Source organism: Sinocyclocheilus grahami, unplaced genomic scaffold (assembly GCF_001515645.1).
Source record: "Sinocyclocheilus grahami isolate Dianchi unplaced genomic scaffold, SAMN03320097.WGS_v1.1 scaffold87.1, whole genome shotgun sequence".
Classification (NCBI taxonomy): Eukaryota; Metazoa; Chordata; class Actinopteri; order Cypriniformes; family Cyprinidae; genus Sinocyclocheilus; species Sinocyclocheilus grahami.
Genome location: NW_015505266.1, coordinates 1,372,388 through 1,394,289, shown reverse-complemented (window position 1 = coordinate 1,394,289; position 21,902 = coordinate 1,372,388). Strand labels below are relative to the sequence as shown.

General features: G+C 35.4%; 2 protein-coding genes across 2 annotated transcripts in view; one reads left to right on the top strand and one right to left on the bottom strand.

The window, feature by feature from the left end:
- LOC107587008 (parathyroid hormone 2 receptor-like) overlaps window positions 1–1,263 on the top strand; it is a 27,338-nt gene extending 26,075 nt beyond the window's left edge. The window contains exons 12-13 of the mRNA XM_016274603.1: window positions 482–523; window positions 677–1,263. Coding sequence (XP_016130089.1) covers window positions 482–523; window positions 677–1,234 — 600 coding nt within the window. The 3' untranslated portion in view covers window positions 1,235–1,263. The remainder of the gene's footprint in view (window positions 1–481; window positions 524–676) is intronic.
- Window positions 1,264–16,016: 14,753 nt separating this feature from the next.
- On the bottom strand, window positions 16,017–21,036 carry LOC107587007 (ras-related protein M-Ras-like). Its single transcript, XM_016274602.1, has 5 exons — window positions 20,834–21,036; window positions 19,487–19,640; window positions 19,311–19,410; window positions 16,718–16,797; window positions 16,017–16,629 (listed from the first exon to the last, which is right to left on the bottom strand). Exons 1-5 carry the CDS (start codon window positions 21,024–21,026, stop codon window positions 16,530–16,532), a joined length of 627 nt encoding a protein of 208 aa, XP_016130088.1. The 5' UTR covers window positions 21,027–21,036; the 3' UTR covers window positions 16,017–16,529.
- Between the last annotated feature and the right edge of the window lie 866 nt (window positions 21,037–21,902).

Sequence of the window (21,902 nt, the reverse complement as noted above, 5' to 3'; positions counted from 1 at the left end):
GGCAAAAGAGGGGAGGGGGGCAAGGTCGGGAGGGAGTTCAGCTTTCTGACAGCCTGATGGATGAAGCTGTCCTTCAGTCTGCTGGTCCTGGCCTGGAGACTCCGCAGTCTCCTCCCTGATGGCAGCAGACTGAAGAAGCTGTAAAATTTCACCATGTGGTGGGTTTTCCTAGATTGCATCGCACACACACACACACACATAACCAAAATAATATATATATATATATATATATATTATTTTTTCCTCTTTTGTTTGCTTTTTTTTAAATAATAAATATATTTAATAATAAATTAAACCGTGAAACCAGAAATTAGTTTTTAATGAGAAACCAAAAAGTTTAGTTTTTTTTTAGTATAAGAAAGAACCAAATTAATAATAAATAATGAATAAAGTTAGGCAAGAAACTTTATATTACTCATGATATTATATTATGTGTGTTGTTAAGGTTTTCCGTTCACTTGTGTTTATCGCTCTCTTTCAGGGATTTTTTGTCTCCATTATTTACTGCTTCTGCAATGGAGAGGTAAGTGTGGGTGGACCAACATTAATATTTCAAATACTGCCACTTCAGCAAAGTTTGTATTCAAAGTGATTATTCATTTTCTCTCAACCTTTCAAAGGTTTTGTAGAAAGTCAGCGCACAACATTCATTTTGCTCGTTATTGTTCTCTCCCAGGTCCAGACAGAAATCCGGAAGACCTGGCTCCGCTGGACACTTGCATTTGACTGGAAAGGTCCCGTCGTTTTGGCTAACTACCGCTATGGGACGGTCCTGAACAGCAGCGGCGCCAGCATCCAATCCCAGCTGACCTCAGTGACCCGCAGTTCTGCTCTCCTCACCAGCAGGGTGTACCGCTGCGCCGCTCTGCCCAGCGTCGGCTCGCTTGTGCATGGCTCGCAAATACACACCACCTTGCCTGGATACGTCTTCAGCAACTCGGACATCGAAAGCCTACCACCTTCCATTCCAGAAGAAATCGAAGAGGAGGCCAAACACATCGACGACATCATGCTCAAAGGCGTCAACCACATCGCTGTACGACAGGAAGCCCTCAGCATCTGTTTCGAAGAAAGCGGACAGAGCTCATCCCACACGGATTCTGATGACGTCAGATGTTGTCCTGATGACATCACCACTCCGGAAATCTCCAAATGCACTGACAAAATGTCACTGAAGGATTCTTTATCGGTGAGGTACAACAGTTTGGATCAAGAGGACGAGGAAGTACTTTAAAACACAGACTTCGTTTAACGTGAATTGCCTTTTGCAACCAATTTTACTTTTGAAAAGCAACGTATTTACGATTAAAACAGGATTTTAATTTAAAAAAATATATAATTTATTCTTCCGGAATTGATTTGATTGTAGAAATCGGGCGTTATATATCGGAATGGAATGTAATTTGCTAAAATAGTGCCTAAATAGCTATTTGGCTATTTGTTAGCGTTATCCAAAAACAAAATAAAGGTGAAAACGGCTTTAAAAGGAAAGCCGCCTCAAAAGTAGCATAATTTTTAATTAAAGAATACTAAAGCAAAAATGTACGTTTTTCTTTGGAATGGACCTAAAACATGTCTTAAAGGGATATTTCACCCAAAAATGAAAATTCTGTCATTATTTACTCACCCTCATGTTGTTCCAAATCCATAGACCTTCGCTCACCTTCAGAACACAAATAAAGATATTTTGATCAAATCCGAGGGCTCTCTTACCCTCCCATAGACAGCAAGGGAACTACCGCGTTCAAGGCACAGAAAAGTACCAAGACGATCAACAAAGTAGTCCATGTGACATCAGTGGTTCAACTGTAATGTTACGAAGCAACAAATACTTTTTTGCGCAAAGAAAACTAAAATAATTCCACATTTTCGTCTCTACTGCATCACTTGTGGACGCGCGTTCACGACAGTACCATGACGCAAGCATGTGGCGGCGCCGGCGCTGACCCAGATCCGGCGTGATTGTGTTGAACACAAGCGCCGTGCCTTGTTTACGGTTAACGCTAGAAGGGATACGTATGGCGCTACTGGGCCCGATTGTAAACACGGCATGGAGCATGTACTCACGAGGGGGAGTAATTAATGACGAAATAATAAATGAAAATTTGCTGAAAATGTACTCACCTTCAGGCCATCCAAGATGTAGATGAGTTTGTTTCTTCATCAGATTTGGAGAAATGTAGCATTACATTACTTGCTCATCAGTGGATCCTCTGAAGTGAATGGGTGCCGTCAGAATGAGTCCAAACAGCTGATAAAAACATCACAACAATCCACACCACTCCAGTCCATCAGTTAATGTCTTGAAAAACAAAAAGCTGCATGTTTGTAAAAAACCAAAAACATCAAGACATTTTTAAATAAAAATTTTTTAAAGTCCTCTATCCATAGCATTGATTTTTCCAGTGAAACGATTCCTTTAAGAAAGTAAATTGAGTCCATTTTGATTTTCATGTTGACTTGTAAAAGTATCGCAAATAGTCCAACAAAGATGCCGTACGTGTCGTATAATGCATGAAAAAAATATTTGGTTAGGATCGGTTAGTTTCACTCATTCTAAGCCTTGCGAGAAAGATTTGTGTTGACATTTGCACTCTTTTTTGCTGGAAATTAGTGCTATCGCACTGCCGTATAAGACTGTTTACATTGTTAAGTTTGGTAAATTAACTATGTGTAAATATATCCTTCATCAAGTGTCAAGCTGTGGGTTTATGTTTGCGATCAAATTATGTTGTTCAGTGAAATCAAACAGCGGGACTCATTCATGAAACAAGTTAAATGATTTTCTGCGTAAATAGCTCGTAAAACATGTTATGTAAATTTTCTTCATTCTGTTACAGGTTATGCAAGCGTGGTTTTACAAAGCATTTAAACACATTCGTGTCTTTTGTCTGTAGAATTGTTTGCAAAACCGTCTATGCGTAAAATGTCGTGCAGTAGATTTTCACCAATAAATTCACATAATATATTAATTCTGCTCGAGTTTCATGAATGCGACCCAATGATCAGAGTGATGCTTTGCGGTTTAGGTTACGCCTTTAGCAAGAAATAAAAATCAGTTGGGCATTGCTTGGCATGAATGTTTTAATTGTACAAATTTTACATCAAGCTATTTTTTTTACTGTAATTTATGAGTAAATGTCTTTCTTAAATTGTTTTGAATGTATTGTGCATTGATGTTTCATTCAAAAGTGTAATAAACGCACTTAAACATATTGTATTAATTTTATTTAAGTTTTAGTTCTTTTAGTACATTTAGTACTAATTAGAAATGGTGCATTGCCAACTAGATAAAATGAAATAAATTTAAGTAAAATGTTATATATATATATATATATATATATATATATATTAAAGATAATAACCCTGATATAAACCTAAACAGAGGCTTCATACAGAATGTTACATCTTGAAACTTTTTAATCTAACAATATGTTATATGTAAAAATTTGAAGCGGTTCATATGTTAATATTGTATGTATCATTCCATATGTACAATATCAATCGATATGCCAAACACAAACAGTAAAATATGCTACAACGTGTTACATTTGAATAAGTATGAACACTAATGAAGTCACGCTAAAAAATGTGCTGACACTGGCACCGTAAAAGTAAAAGTCCCATTGAATACAGCAGCTGTGTTTGAAGATCACAACAGGTTACACACACACACAGTGAAATAGTAATGTAATTTAAATTTCAGCCATAAATGCTTTATCTGGAATATAAGCCTTAATAGACTGAAGTGTTTACCGTTGGTTTCCCCTGGACGCTCTTAATGTGTCTTGCTTCCGAGTTGAAATTGACTGCACAGCCATTTGTGGCCCCGTAGGAGTCGGGTTATGTGTTCATACTGTGATTACAGTTACATAACCTTTCTCAGCAGGACTCCTGTTCAATCACACAGAAATATGAATTATAGGGGAAAATAGCTCAAAATACAAATCCACATATGTGAAATATGAATCTTTGAAAAGATGTGATGGATATTAACATACATTTATTTATTTAGCAGGCCAGAAAGGACAAACGATGTCTCTTTAATTCAATTTTTAGTAATATCTTCTTTCATTTTAAATGGATAGCCAGTTGAGACTTTTTCATAAGTTTCTTGTGTCTTGAGATTTTCCTAAAAATCTCATGTCGTCATAATGAGGTCTCAATAATGTCTCAATGATTTCTCAGAAGTCTGAGATTTTAATATCAAGTCAAGGACTTTAACAAATCAGATTATATAAACCAGAAAAGTTTGTGCTGAGGTTCAGCTTTCCTTTTTTGCTTTTCCAGTGAAATTTTTTATTTTATAATTAAAAACTAGTGTTGAGATTCATCAGATGTTTTGATCATGATGTGCGTGATGCTTTATGATCTCTTTCCTGTAAAATTAAAGTTTAAAATAAATTAAATGCTTCATGCTTCAGCATATATATATATATATATATATATAATTTACTTAATTATCATGCCATCGTTTCAAATGAGGTCTCAATAATGTCTCAAACTGCTCAGAAGGATCTGAAAAATTGCAGAAGCAGGAAACTTATCAATAATTGTCAACAGAATTCTCATCAATGTATATTTCTGTGTTTTAAAATTACATTTGTTAAAAATAATTTTGTTATTTATTTTTAACACTTTTGTTATATATTTTTGCTATATTGTCTCATTTTATGTCTCTTATTTCTGAATGAATTAAATGAAAATGCATCATTCATTCATTCAGTCTCTTATTTCTCTTGGGAATTTTATCATTCATATTTTATTGAAACAATACTTACATCTCCAGTAAGTTTCTGGAGGACTGAAAGAGCATCTGAACATTGTCCTCTTGGAGATCATATATGCAATTGAATTTCATTTAGATCAGTCGGAGGCAGACTTTCTTGCCTAAACTGCAAAAATCAGACCACATCCATCCAATTTTCCCTATTATAAAGCTGAATAAATGTCTTCAGACTCGTGCGAATATTGATTTGCCTTGTGTGAAAAACAACTGATGCTTTGCCCTTTTGAACATGCACACAAAGTTTTTTAATGGAAAGGAAATGGAAAATGATTAACTTTAATGATGGCCATTGTGTAAGAGCAGGTGACAAAATGTCACTTTCTCTCAAATTACGCTTGTACCTTTTTATGTCCCTGCCATCGTTAATGTTGTGAATTTCTGACGCCATTAGCAAATGCATCAATGCAAAGTGTCCCACCTCTCTTCCTTTTCCTGCACTTCCTGTGCTTATTAGCCACTACGACAAGCTTAGCGAGTGAAACCCATGTTAATGGTCTTCGCCTGAACCGACCTTTCAATACACTTGCCTTCAGCGAGGTCCCCTGGGTTAAAAACAACAATTCAGTGGCAGATTTATTTTTGAAACCCTCTGAATGCTTGCTCTTGTGTAAGTCTTGTGTAAAAGTGACATCAGCAAAGTTTTTTTCCTCACAATCTGTGAAAAGAACCTCTCTTATTTTTGGGGGATGTTTCAGGCAGACGATAGCAGAAATCACATTTTCCCCAGATCACCAGTGCAAAAAAACGATGTTTTCAGTCACTGTATTGTATTGTATTGTCTTATCTAGCATGTAATTAACGGCTTGAGGTAGAATTCGTACAGCTAAAGGAATTACCACCAAGCCATGGTTTCATATCTCATCATGGAATCCAGTCAAGCGTTAACTTGCTGATGATGGCTTCATTACCGGCACTGCTGCACTTCCACCGTTCAATGCGTTTTATCTCATCTGAAGAGTTTCATTTCTGAAGGTGCGTTTTTTATCTGCTGTTTTATTTGCGGGTGTATCATTTCCCCTAGGAATATGTTGTTATTTCTTCTCAGTTATGATTCATTTAAGTATCAGCCTTGCTTCAGTGGTCAAGTTCAAGACAAAAATATACAAAAGTTCTAAGTGAATGTCGATTTTCTTTACCAGCAGTAGATAGATCACACAAAAATGAAAATTACCCCATGATTTCCATTCTGTTCTTGGTGTATACTATCTTCTTTCAGACGAATACAATCGGAGTTATATTAAAAAAAATGTCCTGGCTGTTCCAAGCTTTATAATGGCAGTGAATGGGTGTTGAGATTTTGAAGGCCAAAAAATTTGCATCCATTAAACATGGAAAAGTGCTCCATGCAACTTCAATGGGTTAATAAAGGCTGTCTGAAGTGCAGCATTTGTGTAAGAAAAATATCCATACTTAAATCTTTATAAACTAATCTCTAGCATCTAGTGTTTGAGAGAGTGGCGTTTCAGCGGATGACATAGGACTTAGGCGTAGCGTAAGCTCTGGAGAGAAGTGACAAAATCACAGGAGAGAGGAGAGAGCAAAACACTGATCATGAATTAGAATTACAAAACGAGGATTTGTAAAGCAATATGTCGGAGGATTTCGATATAAGCCAAGTGGAGACTTGTTTTCCTTCGCTGTAAACAAAACTTGGTTCTCGCGAGACTATAGCATATTGTCACAGAAGCTTATGCTACGCCCTACGTCATCCGCTGGAACGCCACTCTGTAATGAACATGCGTGCGACAGTTAGCGGAAGCTAGAGATTACGCTTTATAAAGTTTTATAGATGGATTTTTATCTTACTCAAACACGTGGCTTCTCTTCTAAAGGCCTTTATTGACCCCTAGAGTCATGTGGAGTACTTTTTATGCATGCTATTTTGCTTCAAAATCTTGACCACCATTCACTGCCATTATAAATCTTGGACGAACCAGGACATTTTTTTAATATAACTCCAATGTCTGAAAGAAGAAAGTCATATATACCTAGGATGGCTTGAGGGTGAATAAATCACGGGATAATTTTCATTTTTGGGTGAAATATCTCTTTAAGGAGACCTAAGTTTCTAAAATCATACAAAAGTGCACGAAAAGGTGTGAAAACGTCAAAATCCAAGATGGCGGAATTTTTAGCCTACCTGGTGTAAAACAAAATAGTTTTAAAATACAGTTATAGAGTCGCAAAATTAATGTAAATAGCATATCCCAGAAATATTGTGAAATATTTCTGACATCGCTTGCAGACTTTAGTAACTTGACGACTCTTAGAAAAGTTTTAACTTTGTTGAGATTCTGAAATGTGGGGATTTGTTTCTCCAGGAAATTCTGAGCACAAGCCTTAAAGCTCTTAATTTGCTCTCCAGCTGCGACATCAGAGCTCATTTGTGATGTCTCTTTCTTACAGGCTGTGCGAACCAGCTCCAAATGAGGAAATACTAACCGTAATTACGAGCTTTCCTTTATTTTTGGTCGCCCACATTCTCGGACACTTACATGCAAAACCACAACAACAAAAAAACACAACCAACTATATAAAAAACACTTCAGATAATGAGGTTGCATTTGTACACGCACATATATAACGATTTCTCCATTTTAAAACCTTGAACACGGGGTTTCTGAGTGCTCTGATATTTGCACCTGCTAATTATACAGCTAGAGCCACGCAGAGATTGCACGAAAAGGTGTGAAAACGTCAAAATCCAAGATGGCGGAATTTTTAGCCTACCTGGTGTAAAACAAAATAGTTTTAAAATACAGTTATAGAGTCGCAAAATTAATGTAAATAGCATGTCCCAGAAATATTGTGAAATATTTCTGACTTCGCTTGCAGACTTAGTAACTTGACGACTCTTAGAAAAGTTTGAACTTTGTTGAGATTCTGAAATGTGGGGATTTGTTTCTCCAGGAAATTCTGAGCACAAGCCTTAAAGCTCTTAATTTGCTCTCCAGCTGCGACATCAGAGCTCATTTGTGATGTCTCTTTCTTACAGGCTGTGCGAACCAGCTCCAAATGAGGAAATACTAACCGTAATTACGAGCTTTCCTTTATTTTTGGTCGCCCACATTCTCGGACACTTACATGCAAAACCACAACAACAAAAAAAACACAACCAACTATATAAAAAACACTTCAGATAATGAGGTTGCATTTGTACACGCACATATATAACGATTTCTCCATTTTAAAACCTTGAACACGGGGTTTCTGAGTGCTCTGATATTTGCACCTGCTAATTATACAGCTAGAGCCACGCAGAGAGAGACCGATGAATGCAATTAGATGAAGCTTTGCTTCCCTTGTTGTTGTGTTGTGATCTGGGACATCAGAGATTCTGATCTGCATCAGGTGGGTGTTGTGATGGACGGATGGGATGTATGGGATTTGGAAAAGAATGTGAGGATAATTGACAGTAATGAGCTGAACGTGCCCGGCGGCATGAAAATCAACATAAGTCTTCAGGGAGCGTTTCGATTAATCGCGATTTTTTCCCCCCCTCAAGATCGTCCTTTTATCCTAAACTTTCACTTATGTTCAGTGGCGATGTGCTGAATTTACAGCCCCAAAGCAAAAGAAAGAATAAGCATATTTTTATAAATTTTTACCTGCTGCAAGAGATAACGTTGAACACAATGAATCACAAACTGGTTCTTTTTAGTGAATTAAAAACACGAGTAGTCCGATTGAACAACAAGTGACTCTTTTAATCAGTTCTTTTCAGTCAATTAAAAACATGCAGCGCTGACCCGATTTACCGGTAGCCCCTCACTGCTGTACACAAGATCCAGGGGGCGAAGTTACATCCACAGGGGGTGGAGATGGGTAGGTTTAGGGGGTGGAGATGGGTAGGTTTAGGGTTCAGCGGGTGGAGATGGGTAGGATTAGGGGTTGAGATGGGTAGGTTTAGGGATCAGCGGGTGGAGATGGGTAGGTTTAGGAATCAGCGGATGGAGATGGGTAGGATTAGGGGTTGAGATGGGTAGGTTTAGGGATCAGCGGGTGGAGATGGGTAGGTTTAGGGATCAGCGGGTGTAGGTTTAGGGATCAGCGGGTGGAGATGGGTAGGATTAGGGTTTGAGATGGGTAGGTTTAGGGATCAGCGGGTGGAGATGGGTAGGATTAGGGGTGGAGATGGGTATGTTTAGGGATCAGCGGGTGGAGATGGGTAGGATTAGGGGTGGAGATGGGTATGTTTAGGGATCAGCGGGTGGAGATGGGTAGGATTAGGGTCTCGGACACTTACATGCAAAACCACAACAACAAAAAAAACACAACCAACTATATAAAAAACACTTCAGATAATGAGGTTGCATTTGTACACGCACATATATAACGATTTCTCCATTTTAAAACCTTGAACACAGGGTTTCTGAGTGCTCTGATATTTGCACCTGCTAATTATACAGCTAGAGCCACGCAGAGAGAGACCGATGAATGCAATTAGATGAAGCTTTGCTTCCCTTGTTGTTGTGTTGTGATCTGGGACATCAGAGATTCTGATCTGCATCAGGTGGGTGTTGTGATGGACGGATGGGATGTATGGGATTTGGAAAAGAATGTGAGGATAATTGACAGTAATGAGCTGAACGTGCCCGGCGGCATGAAAATCAACATAAGTCTTCAGGGAGCGTTTCGATTAATCGCGATTTTTTCCCCCCCTCAAGATCGTCCTTTTATCCGGGTGGAGATGGGTAGGATTAGGGTTTGAGATGGGTAGGTTTAGGGATCAGCGGGTGAGGATGGGTAGGATTAGGGGTTGAGATGGGTAGGTTTAGGGATCAGCGGGTGGAGATGGGTAGGATTAGGGTTTGAGATGGGTAGGTTTAGGAATCATGAGATGGGTAGGTTTAGGGATCAGCGGGTGAGGATGGGTAGGATTAGGGGTTGAGATGGGTAGGTTTAGGGATCAGCGGGTGGAGATGGGTAGGATTAGGGTTTGAGATGGGTAGGTTTAGGGATCAGCGGGTGAGGATGGGTAGGATTAGGGGTTGAGATGGGTAGGTTTAGGGATCAGCGGGTGGAGATGGGTAGGATTAGGGTGGAGATGGGTAGGGTTAGGGATCAGCGGGTGGAGATGGGTAGGATTAGGGTTGAGATGGGTAGGTCTAGGAATCAGCTGGTGAAGATGGGTAGGATTAGGGGTGGAGATGGGTAGGTTTAGTGGTTGAGATGGGTAGGTTTAGGGATCAGCGGATGGAGATGGGTAGGATTAGGGTTGAGATGGGTAGGTCTAGGAATCAGCGGGTGAAGATGGGTAGGATTAGGGGTGGAGATGGGTAGGTTTAGGGATCAGCGGGTGGAGATGGGTAGGATTAGGGGTTGAGATGGGTAGGTTTAGGGTTCAGCGGGTGGAGATGGGTAGGTTTGGGGATATGTAAGGTGGGAGGAGTTGGATCTGGATCCAACCTTCACCCTTGGGTCTTGCGTTCTGCAGTGAGGAACATCATCTTATGAATCAAAAATATACAGTGCAGTCTGATTCACAACAAATGACTCGTTGTCAACTCGGTCCTTTTAAAGACTCATTCAAAAAGACTCACTCCGAAAGACTCAGAAGTTTGATGGATCTTACACTGGATCGGAGGGTTTTTTATCAATATTTTCAGTGATGGAATATTTTTTTATTAAAAGATTAAACAAATATTTATATAAATATTTGTTTAATCTCAAATATAAGCTTATAATATATTCTATAAATTTTATACATTACTTTGATATTTATTATATATTTAAATATTTATGTATTATAATTTAAAATTATGTACAATAGAATTTACAGTGCATTTGGTTGTTAATTATTACACATTTTCTGACTGTTCCACAGAAAGTCAGTCCAATCTTAAAAAATAAAAGTCCTTTATTGGCATTGATAGTTCACGAAGAACCTTTAACATCCACAAAACCTAACAAAAAAAAGTTTTTTTTTCTTCTGGAAAAAATGGTCCTAAAAGGGTTCTTCTACTATGGCATCACTGTAAAAACAGAATTTTGGACCCTTTATTTTCCAAGAGTGTGCAGGTTTGGAACTACACAAGGTGATTAAATGATGATAGAATTTCCATCTTTGGGTAAACTATTCCTTTAATTTCTCATTGCATGTATATGTGTATCCATCACAATGGCCTGCTGTCTGTCTTATTATAGTTTTCTCGCTCCAAATGACCTTGTCTCTTCAGCCTGACACCCTCATTAACGCCATTCACACTTGTTCTTCCCCCACAATGTGATTTTCGGGAACACAATTTTATTCGCTATTCTCCCAAACGTCCCTCTCATTCAGGTATGATAAAAGATTGTGTAGTCAGCGTACTATCACGTATTCAGATAGACAATACTCAATCACACCGTATTGACATTCTCCCATGATACTCCATTTGTTATGCTGCAATGCATTGTGGGCGATTGATTTTCTCAGTCTTGTCTTTACTGGAGGAATAATTGAAATGAGAGTCGGTCTGTGTTAGAAACAACACTTGGCTAAAGAGATCCTATCCAAGAAGAAGCCGAGAAACAAAGAAGAAAACAAAAGTTCCAGAACAGAGAAAAAGGAGACCTCAGGGTTTCTTCTAACTGGAAACAGACTGACAGCAGACGACATCATTACTAAAGAAGCTCATATTCTTTGCAGTCACAGTTCAATTCCCCCTGAACGGTGACTGGAAATTCAAGAGGAAATCAGTTATACTGCACATTTTTTTGTTCTCCTTCAAGGATTATTTGTCAGAAAAGACCAATTGAATGCCCTCCGTTTTTCTTTTAACTCTGGTCTGCCAGAGAGCATGATTATCGGAAGAAAACCTGGAAGCAGCAAGAACCTCACTGTATAGTTACACTTTACAGTTAGAGATAATTTCTTTCAGTGCAAAAGTTGAAGGAATGTTCTGGGTTCAGTTAGACCAGAATCAGCGGCGTTTACTTGACACGGTTTTCAACTAAAACCAGAAAACTTTTACACATTTTAGCTGTTCATTTACGTAACAACAGCATTTTGGAACTGATTTAAAAGTGCACATTTTTGAAAACTATACTGTTATCATCTTTTGTAAACTACAAAAGCGCAAATTTCTGAAAAACAGTAATGTGACGCATGTGCATGAAAAACATGCACATGCGTAGCCTATTATGTTTTCAATCTATAGGGATGTGTATGCGTGCAGGCGCTTAGTGTGTCTTTACAAAGTGCCATTGCCTACTGACCTGGCATGCAAAACAGTGTTTTTAGTTATTTTCGTTGGTCTGTGTGAAAGGACATTGCTTTGACAACATTGTCATCTGTACGTGAATCTTTTTAGTTTTTAGAACAATTGTACCTTTAAACGTACCTTTAGTCTTCATCACTTTTCAACATATTTTCAGCACACAGCCCCACTGTAGCTATTATAACATACAAACAAAAATCAAGTAAGAGACCTATGTATAAATGAAAAATCATAATATCAATCATAATCATGAAAATAAAAAGTTTCAAAAAGGCGAGAAGTAGTGCGTTTAATGGGTTGTATGTTTAACAACATACAGATTGTTCAGCTGATGAAACATCTTTCTGTTGACAAAAACTCAATAAAACAGCTTTGAAAGTTGTGAAAATTATATTTAGGAGGACCTTTATACAGTGTGTGCTACTTTAAAGATCTTGGCCTGTGGCGTCTTACCTAATTAGATGCATTAAGCTTTCTTGGTTTAACGCAGGGGTGTCCAAACTCGGTCCTGGAGGGCCAGTGTCCTGTAGAGTTTTGCTCCAACTTGCCTCAACACACCTGCCTGGAAGTTATAGTATGCCTAGTAAGAGCTTGATTAGCTGGTGCAGGTGTGTTTGATTAGGGCTGGAGCTAAACTCTGCAGGACACCGGCCCTCCAGGACCGAGTTTGGGCACCCCTGGTTTAACGCAAGGCATTTGCGTTTGGCCTTCTATAAGTGTTTATGCTATGCATACAGTAAAAATTATGCTCAAGTCCTTCAAAGCCGTTTCGAAACGTACACGTCAATTATCTGCGTTTGACAGAAAATGAGAGAGAGAGATGGCGAAGCGATACAGTAAAATCTTTTTAACAGCACTGATTTACAAAAAATATAGAGCAGTCAATGCCTAACACGTAGAATATACATTATATTATACTTTCGAAACAGTGTGTAGGCCTATTACTGTGTGTTTGCCATGTTACCTCATTTTGTAGACGTTTATTCAATAGTTCAGAGTAGCATGCGCGGTTTATGTTTGAAATGTATTTTACCACAGAACGCAATTTGGGTTCGTCTCTCGTAAATCAAATGCCATGGTGTTCAACTTTTACTGCACTCAGAATACTCATTTAACTTTCCCTTAAAGGAACTTTACAGAAACATTTTTATATTCTCATGATGGTTTGAGGATCTGAAAAGTCCAGAGATTTAGCCTTGTGACTTTGTTTTATAATGCAAATGTGAAACTTAGATTTTGGGGACAAATCCCTTTGGTTGGTTCAAGTTTAACAGTTTATTCTTGATGTCTGAAAGCTGTTTCAGTTGATGGAACCCTTTGAAGATTAAATGTCAAAATCCATCCATCAGTGAAAAGAATGAGGAATACATGTAGAAAAAAGACCATAAAAGCAAAATATATACTGAAGTGATCGTGCAGTGAGCCGAATACAAATCTCTTTTTGTTGTAGGCCTACAGGAACCTTGACCTTGAATTGCTTTCTTTTGTCACAGTGACTGTGTGACTGGCAGAATAACAAGAGCCAAATCACTAGCTTTCCATGCTCAAATCCATTCAGAAAGTGCTGCAAACCTTTTATCATCATGAATATAATGGTTTATGATCAATTAAGAACACTTAGTTTCACAAGCATTTCTTCTGTTTACTAATTACGTTTGGGTGTGGAATTATTGAGTCTGCCTGTGAATGAAGTTTATAGGCTACTATTATAATAATTATGAGCATTATGTGTAGACATTAGTACGTGTTCCTCTCATGTAAAGTAGGTCGCATAAAAATAAGGATGTTTGTGGATAAAAGGGCTGGGTTGAAGTGACTTGGAAGTGTTCACTTTGTGTGAGAACTAGTGTTTTCTAGTAAATAGCGCCATCGTGTGGCTGAAAAGGTAACATAAACAAAGGCTGGTTGGAATAAAATACCCCAAAATCTTATGGAAATAGTAATCGTATGGTAAAGTAGTGTGCTATTTATAACAAAGCCAAATTTTCTAGTATTAAGTATTATATATAGCTATGTGTAAACACTTTCTAAGAAAAATCCAAAGCCAAGATAACTACAATATGGGAAAATTCACCTTTAGAACTACTAAATTATTGTTGATTCAAATAAAATAAAAGTAACGAGTGCACAATTGATTTATTTGATTTTTATTATAATATGTTTATATTCCACTTTACAAATTCTTACAATACTCCTGATGCAAAAAAATCCCTTCTTTTTCAGAGTAGTTTTTGGCCTTAATTGGTCTTAATGATCTTCATACAAACATAATTACAGTATACATGTAATTTGTATAATAAATTACTTCAAAAAACGAAAAGGTCAGTATAACTGAACCACAAAATTTGCACCAAGTTTCAAACAAAACTGAAAATGTAAGGAGAACAACCATTCTTTGAAACAAAACAGATTCCAAAGTTAAAATAACACAGAAAACAAGAGCAGTATACAATCACAAAACGCCTAAACGGGCTTCTAGGATGATGTTCCTTCCTTTAATATGCTAAACACTAAAGCTGGACTTGAAACATCAAAAGCAAAATTGGCATATAGAATAACATACGATACATTCAAAACATCAATGAGAACTTCGAAATGAGCAAAAACACGTTTAAAGTAAAGTGACGATGCATTCAAGACAAGCAGAAAAAAAAACACAAGATCAATCGCTTGATCTAATGACTCAAATGTAACACTGTAACGTTTCTGTGCAATTACTGATTGACTCAGTTTATGGCAACGTAATTGAGATCAGGCATCGAATGTACAAAACTTTCATCGTGATAGTCTTGATCTACAATCCTGATTAATAACATTATATATTGTCATCAGTGTGCTGATGTAAGAACAGCAACTTTCTTTTTTGGGAGTTTTTATACATACAAGCGACACATCACAAATCGGAGGCATGGTTTAACATCGGGATAAACAAATCCAGGTTACCATAGTTACCCATGCATTTCTAAGTGGAAAATAAAAGAATATCCACCAAATTTTTTATTCAAGTGTGAGGGCGACCATTTTTAACTTGAGTTGTGGGATGTACACTCAGAACTGCCAGATATAAACTTAGAATTGCTAAATATAAACTCAGAATTGCTAAATATAAACTCAGAATTGCGAGTTATAAACTCAGAATTGCGAGATATAAACTCAGATTTGCGAGATATAAACTCAGAATTGCGAGACATAAACTCAGAATTGCGAGACATAAACTCAGAATTTTGCGAGACATAAACTCAGAATTGCGAGACGTAAACTCAGAATTGTGAGACATAAACTCAGAATTGTGAGACAAACTCAGAATTGGGAGATATAAACTCAGAATTGAGAGATATAAACTCAGAATTGCGAGACATAAACTCAGAATTGTAAGATATAAACTCAGAATTGCGAGATATAAACTCAGAATTGTGAGACATAAACTCAGAATTGCGCGATATAAACTCAGAATTGTGAGACAACCTCAGAATTGCGAGATTTAAACTTGCGAGACGTAAACTCAGAATTACGAGATTTAAACTTGCGGGACAAGTTCAGAATTGCGAGACATAAACTCAGAATTACGAGACATAAACTCAGAATTGCGAGATATAAACTCAGAATTGTGAGACAAACTCAGAATTGAGAGATATAAACTCAGAATTGTGAGACAAACTCAGAATTGAGAGATATAAACTCAGAATTGTGAGACAAACTCAGAATTGAGACATAAACTCAGAATTGAGAGACATAAACTCAGAATTGAGAGACATAAACTCAGAATTGAGAGACATAAACTCAGAATTGTGAGACAAACTCAGAATTGAGAGACATAAATGCAAAGTTGATGAATGATGATTGTTAATTGGTTAACAGTATGTTACATTACTATATGTAGTAAAACTGTATATTTAACAAGCACTTTTATGGTAAATAGTTTTTGAAATTATTAAAAATTTATAAAACATTTTATGTAAAAACTTTTACATACTTTGTGCTATTAATTACGTGTTATACATGTTTAGCGTTATTTTAGTGTTGTGTGTAACCTCAATGCGTTTTTTTCTATTGTTAATTTTCTTCATAAAAATAATTGCTTAACTATGGTAACCAGTATTTCCCCCGCCTCCTAAGCGTATACCAGATGTGCAACTTGAATCCCGTCTGTTCCCTTGTTTTTTCAAAGCCGTTATGCTGTATTAACAATCACTTAACAATATAGAATTCAGCACAATAAATATAGAAACACAATACAAAACAAGGCCTCAGAAAGTGTGTCTCTGAATTGTTCTCTGAGAGATAACGTGAGTGAACAGCGCTAGAATCCTGACATTTCATCCAGGTATCACCTGCTAAGAAAATCTCATGAAAAATAGCTAATATTCCACATTTTTGGGAATTTCGCCATTAATTATGGAATATTCAAGCTGTGTTCATTAGTTCCTGGATATTATCATAGCTGTATATGTGTGTGTGTGTGTGTGTGTGTTTTAACAGTCCGAGTCACAGAGTCATCATCGCGGCATTGACGTGGCATTGAGATAGAGGGTGTGCGGTCACAGTAAGACGCAGTGCAGCCTCTGGGAACCCGAAGGTCTGTCCGCCCGCCATTTGGCTTTCCTCTTCTTCTTCAGGCCCCGTTCTGGGATCTGCTCACTGTAAACCCAGATGAACTTCAAAGCTATTGAGTCGAATGGGAATGCTAACACATAGTAGCTAGCGGAATCGGTCAAATTGGACTCACCGTATCACTCTGACGAGCTCGTGAAACGCTTTGTCTACATTCATGGGCGGATCCTTTGCACTTGTTTCAATATACGTGATCTGTGATGAAGACATAAAGATTCAACAATTAGTAGATGTAGACATTATTAAAAAATATACATATTATTCATATTAATATTACTACTATAAATAATAATTAGTATTATTTATTTTATTATAAAAAATATTAGTACATGCCTGATTAGAAAAATAAATGAAAAATTGAGTAAGAAATCAAAATTGATTCAATTTCTTTACAATGGATTAATCAATAATATTAATAATAATAATAATTACAACAATGTAAAATCATAAAATAAAAAGTCAACATGAAATCAAAATGTATAATTTTTAATGAACATTATGAAGCTGTTATGAACATTATGAAGTTGAATCTGTCTTTTTATGAGCTGTTTATTGGTTTGTATTATTGTAAAGAATATTTGCAAATTTTTTAAAACATTAAATAAAAGTGTAAATAATAAATAGATAATAATAATATGAAAATGCAAAAATAAAATTTAATAATAATAATAACATATAACATTAACAATGTATCAACAAATCAATTGAGCAATAATAATAATAATAATAATAATAATAAAACAATGATGTAATAATATAAAAAAATACTTATATTATTCTATAATAATATAGAAAAATGAATGAAAATGCCAACATGAAATCAAAATTGACATAACATTGTTGGTCTTATAAACTAGTTATTGGTTTGCATTGTTGTAAAAAAAAAAAAAAAGTTTTAAATTAAACAAAAGTTTAAATAACAAATGGATCAATAACAACAACAGCAATAATAATAATATGAAAAATTACAAATATGATGATAATAATAGTAAAGCAATTAAAAATTTACGGTCAATTAATGTTCTTTTTTTTATATTTAATAATATTAAAAAATAATAATACAGAACAATTAAAAACCAACGTGAAATCAAAATTGATATAATAACATTGCTGGTCTTGTTGTAAACTATTTATTGGTTTGCATTATTGTACAAAATATTTGTTAATTTTTCAAAATATTAAATAAAGGTTTAGATAGCAAATGGATCAATAACAACAATAATACAAAATTACAAAGATAATGATAACAATAATAAAGCAATTAAAAATTTATTAAATTAAATTAATTAAAAAGACAACATAAAATAAAATTGAGATAATAACATTGCTGGTCTTACTGTAAACTAGTTATTGGTTTGCATTATTGTACAAAATATTTGTTAATTTTTCAAAATATTAAATAAAGGTTTAGATAGCAAATGGATCAATAACAACAATAATACAAAATTACAAAGATAATGATAACAATAATAAAGCAATTAAAAATTTATTAAATTAAATTAATTAAAAAGACAACATAAAATAAAATTGAGATAATAACATTGCTGGTCTTACTGTAAACTAGTTATTGGTTTGCATTATTGTAAAAAAATGTTTTTAAAATAATAAACAAAAGAGTACATAACAACAAATGGGCCGATCAATGGCAATAGTAATAATAATATTAAACATTAAAATAATACAAATAATAATTAAAAATATAAAAATAATCAGTCTGAAAAAATGAACAAAAAAAGTAAAGATGAAATCAAAATGTACTCTTTCTTAATAAACACTGCTAGTCTTATTGTGACTTATTCATTAGTTTGCATTATTATGAAAAAATAAGGAAAAATGTTAACAATTATGAAATAAATTTGGATTGATCTATAATAATTACATATTTAAAATTAAATAAAAATGAATAATTATTTATAATAAATATAATAAACGTAATAATAATATAAAAATATAATGTCAACATAATTTTACAACAATTTAGAAAAACGAATGAAAAAGTCAACATGAAATCAAAATGTAATTTTCTTTCACAGGTTAAAGTTAGGGTATGTAATTTTTCAAAAACACTGATTCGAGCCGAATAGCAAAACAAACTTGTAGCCAATCAGCAATAAGGGGCGTGTCTACTCGTGATGTGGAGGAGAGCGTGTTCAGTGCATGGGACGGACATTAGCCGAGCCGAGCGACAGAAAGATAGAGATGGCGGATAAAAAACTAAAGAGGAAAACGTCTGCGGAAGGATAAGGCAAGAAGTAGGACCCGTGTAAATCGGATCAGCTTTCTAGCGCTGGAGAGAACTCAAGGAGCGGAGGCCTGCGATCGGACGCCGAAGTTGCTTTGTTTCTTCCCATATTTTACAGTGTCTACAACAGCTGAAGTCTGCCTACACTGGACGCGATCAAACGACCGTTGAAAACCATTTGAAATGTGTGTCAGCACGTCATAAATAGAACCCGGCAGCAGTTTTCTGTCTGGGATTTGTTGCACCGCGCCGCTCACGTCCGGTGTAGACACGGTGTAACATTGGTTTTGCTTTGTTTCACAGAACTAATCGTTGCCTGGGTTGCATACGTATGTTTGGGGCGGAGCTATCAAAATAGGGGCGAGACCCTTTTGGGGTAGGGGCGTGTTTGTTTTGGTGATTTCAAATGTCAACATTGGCTACCAGAAATCACTGACCCTACCTTTAAATGTGTTAAATGACTCACGCTGTGTTTGGAGGCCATCTCTCGTCCCTGCTCACTGGTGATCTTGCGTAAATGCACCAGATCAACTTTATTAGCCACCAGAACCATGGGAAACGACTCCCTGCAACACACGCACAATAAAAACACTCAATAAATCCCACTGAAAATCCATCTGTAACTCAAACAAGTGTTCATACCGGTCCTTCACTCTCAGAATCAGCTGGTGGAAACGATCCACGTGTTCAAAGCTGGCTTTATCAGTGACTGAAAACACGATGAGAAAGCCGTCTCCTGTCCTCATGTACTGCTCTCTCATCGCACTGAACTCCTCCTGTCCTGCCGTGTCCAGAACTACACACACACACAGCGTTTACATTATTGTAAAAAAATATTAATAAACACTGGATAAAATAAGCACAAACACAAATATACACAGCAAACCCTGAAAGTTTTGTATTTACTTCATTTATTTACTATTTACTTATTTTATTGACTATTTTATTTTTAAACGAAACCTTTCACTCTTTATGTTGATAATATTTGAAAGAAGTAAAGTATTTTACATATATATACTGTATGTATATTTCTTTTTTATATATTATATTAAAAGGTAAAGGTAAAAATATGACAAATTCATAAATTAAATCAAATTAAATTACATTTTTCCATTTTATTTTTTAATGTATGGTTTATCTTTGTACTGTACAGGGTATTATATTAAAATATTTTTCTTATTTTAATATTACATTAAAAGTTAAAATTAAATAATTGACAAATGTATAAATATGTATTAAATTAAGCTTTTTTTTTTTTTTTTTTTTTTTAAATGTATTTCTTAATTTATGATCTCTCTTTGTATTGCACTTGGTATCATATTTATTTTTGCATTTTAATATATTATATTAAAAGTTAAAAGTAAAACAAATGTGTAAATATGCATTAAATTAAGTTTAATTTATGATCTGTTTGTATTGCACATTATAGCATATTAAATGTTATTTTTGTTTTAACATATTGTACTAAAAGTTCAAAGTAAAATATTTGACAAATGTATAAATATATTAAATTAAGCTTTAAAAATAATTTCTCAATTTATGACTTCTCTTTGTATTGTACATTGAACTATTTATTCATAACTAAAACAAAAGTTAACTGACATAAAATGCAAAAATGTTTATAAAATATAAATAAAAACCTCAAAATCTAAAAATAAGAAATGTTGCCTTATTAACTAACTGAAATAAATCACTGATGACAAAACCGCATAACAAACTAAAATATAATATAATAATATATATAATAATATCACTAATAGTATAAAAATAATATCAAAATAACACAAAATATGCTTGTGGTACATAATACAATACTTTCATTTACTTTTCTTTGCAACTTTTATGGCTTTAATATTGTGTCTTTAAAATGTCTTAAATATTTAGTTGTATTTAATTGTTACCAATGTTTTGTGCTCACGGAAATCTTTATTGTCAGAAATGACGACTGTATGATTCTCTGTTGTGTGTTTAATAACTGAAGGCCCTCACCGTCCAGAATGGCCCACTGGCCGTCGATCTCGGTGTGTTTGAGGTACGAGTCCTCGATGGTGGGGTCGTAGTCCGGGACGAAGATCTTCTGGAAGAACTGTATGGTGAGCGCGCTCTTCCCCACGCCGCCGTCTCCCACCACCACCAGCTTATACGTGGGCAGGTTGTCCCCGGGAACCACGCTGGTCGCCATGGAGACAGCTACACCTGCAATACAGAGGAAACGTGATGAAAGACGCTGCCGTCGATTTGATAGTAACATGTACAAACGCAGTGTGTATGTGTGTGTGTGCTGAAACAAATGAAACAAACCGGTTTCAGATAATCAGATTCCGTTTGAAAAAGTACATTTGCACTTTATGGAGTTTCTTTGTTATCAGAACACACAATGTTCATTTTTTTGAAAAAATAAATAATTGTTTTTATTATCATTAATAATAATTCTTATATAAATGATGGTTATTATGATTATTATTATTGTTATTAAAATATTGAGTTTAAAGATTAAAAATAACATTTATTATTATTATTACTATTATTGTTGTTGCTGTTAAAGTATTATTTAAAATAACTGTTTGTTGGTTTGCATTTTTGTAAAAAGCATTTATATGTATATATAATAATAATAAAAGGATGTATCAGTAATGATTATGGCTGTAACGATTCACTCAACTCACGATTCGATTCGATTCACAGTTTACTTTTTTTTTTTTTTTTTTTTTTCAAATATCTGCATGAAACAGAAACAGCAGACGAGCTGAATGAGACGCAGATTCACTCTCTGCCAGCAGGTGGTGCTTAAAGCGTTTCCTTGGTTTCCGCTGCAAGCAAAGCAGCGCTGCACTTATGAACTTTAATATGCATTATACAGAGGCAAGATGAAAAGAAAAACTACAATCTAAACTGTTCTGAAGACAGTAAGTTCCCCTCAGACATACATTCATATAAACTCCTGCCCCTAAATGAATCGTGATTTGTTTAGCATCTCAACCGATTTGAATCGTCACACATTTGAATCGATTTTCAACCGGCTCGCGGTTAATCGTTACATCCCAAGTAATGATGATGA

Bases quoted from the DNA above. Each gene is read 5' to 3' on its own strand.
- LOC107587007 (XM_016274602.1), bottom strand. From the start codon at position 21,026: ATGGCGACCAGCGTGGTTCCCGGGGACAACCTGCCCACGTATAAGCTG. The intron at 16,798-19,310 runs GTGAGTCATTTA...TCTTCATCACAG, and splicing joins AGATGGCCTCCAAACACAGC to ATCACGTATATTGAAACAAG. The intron at 16,630-16,717 runs GTGAGTCCAATT...CTGGGTTTACAG, and splicing joins GAGCTCGTCAGAGTGATACG to TGAGCAGATCCCAGAACGGG.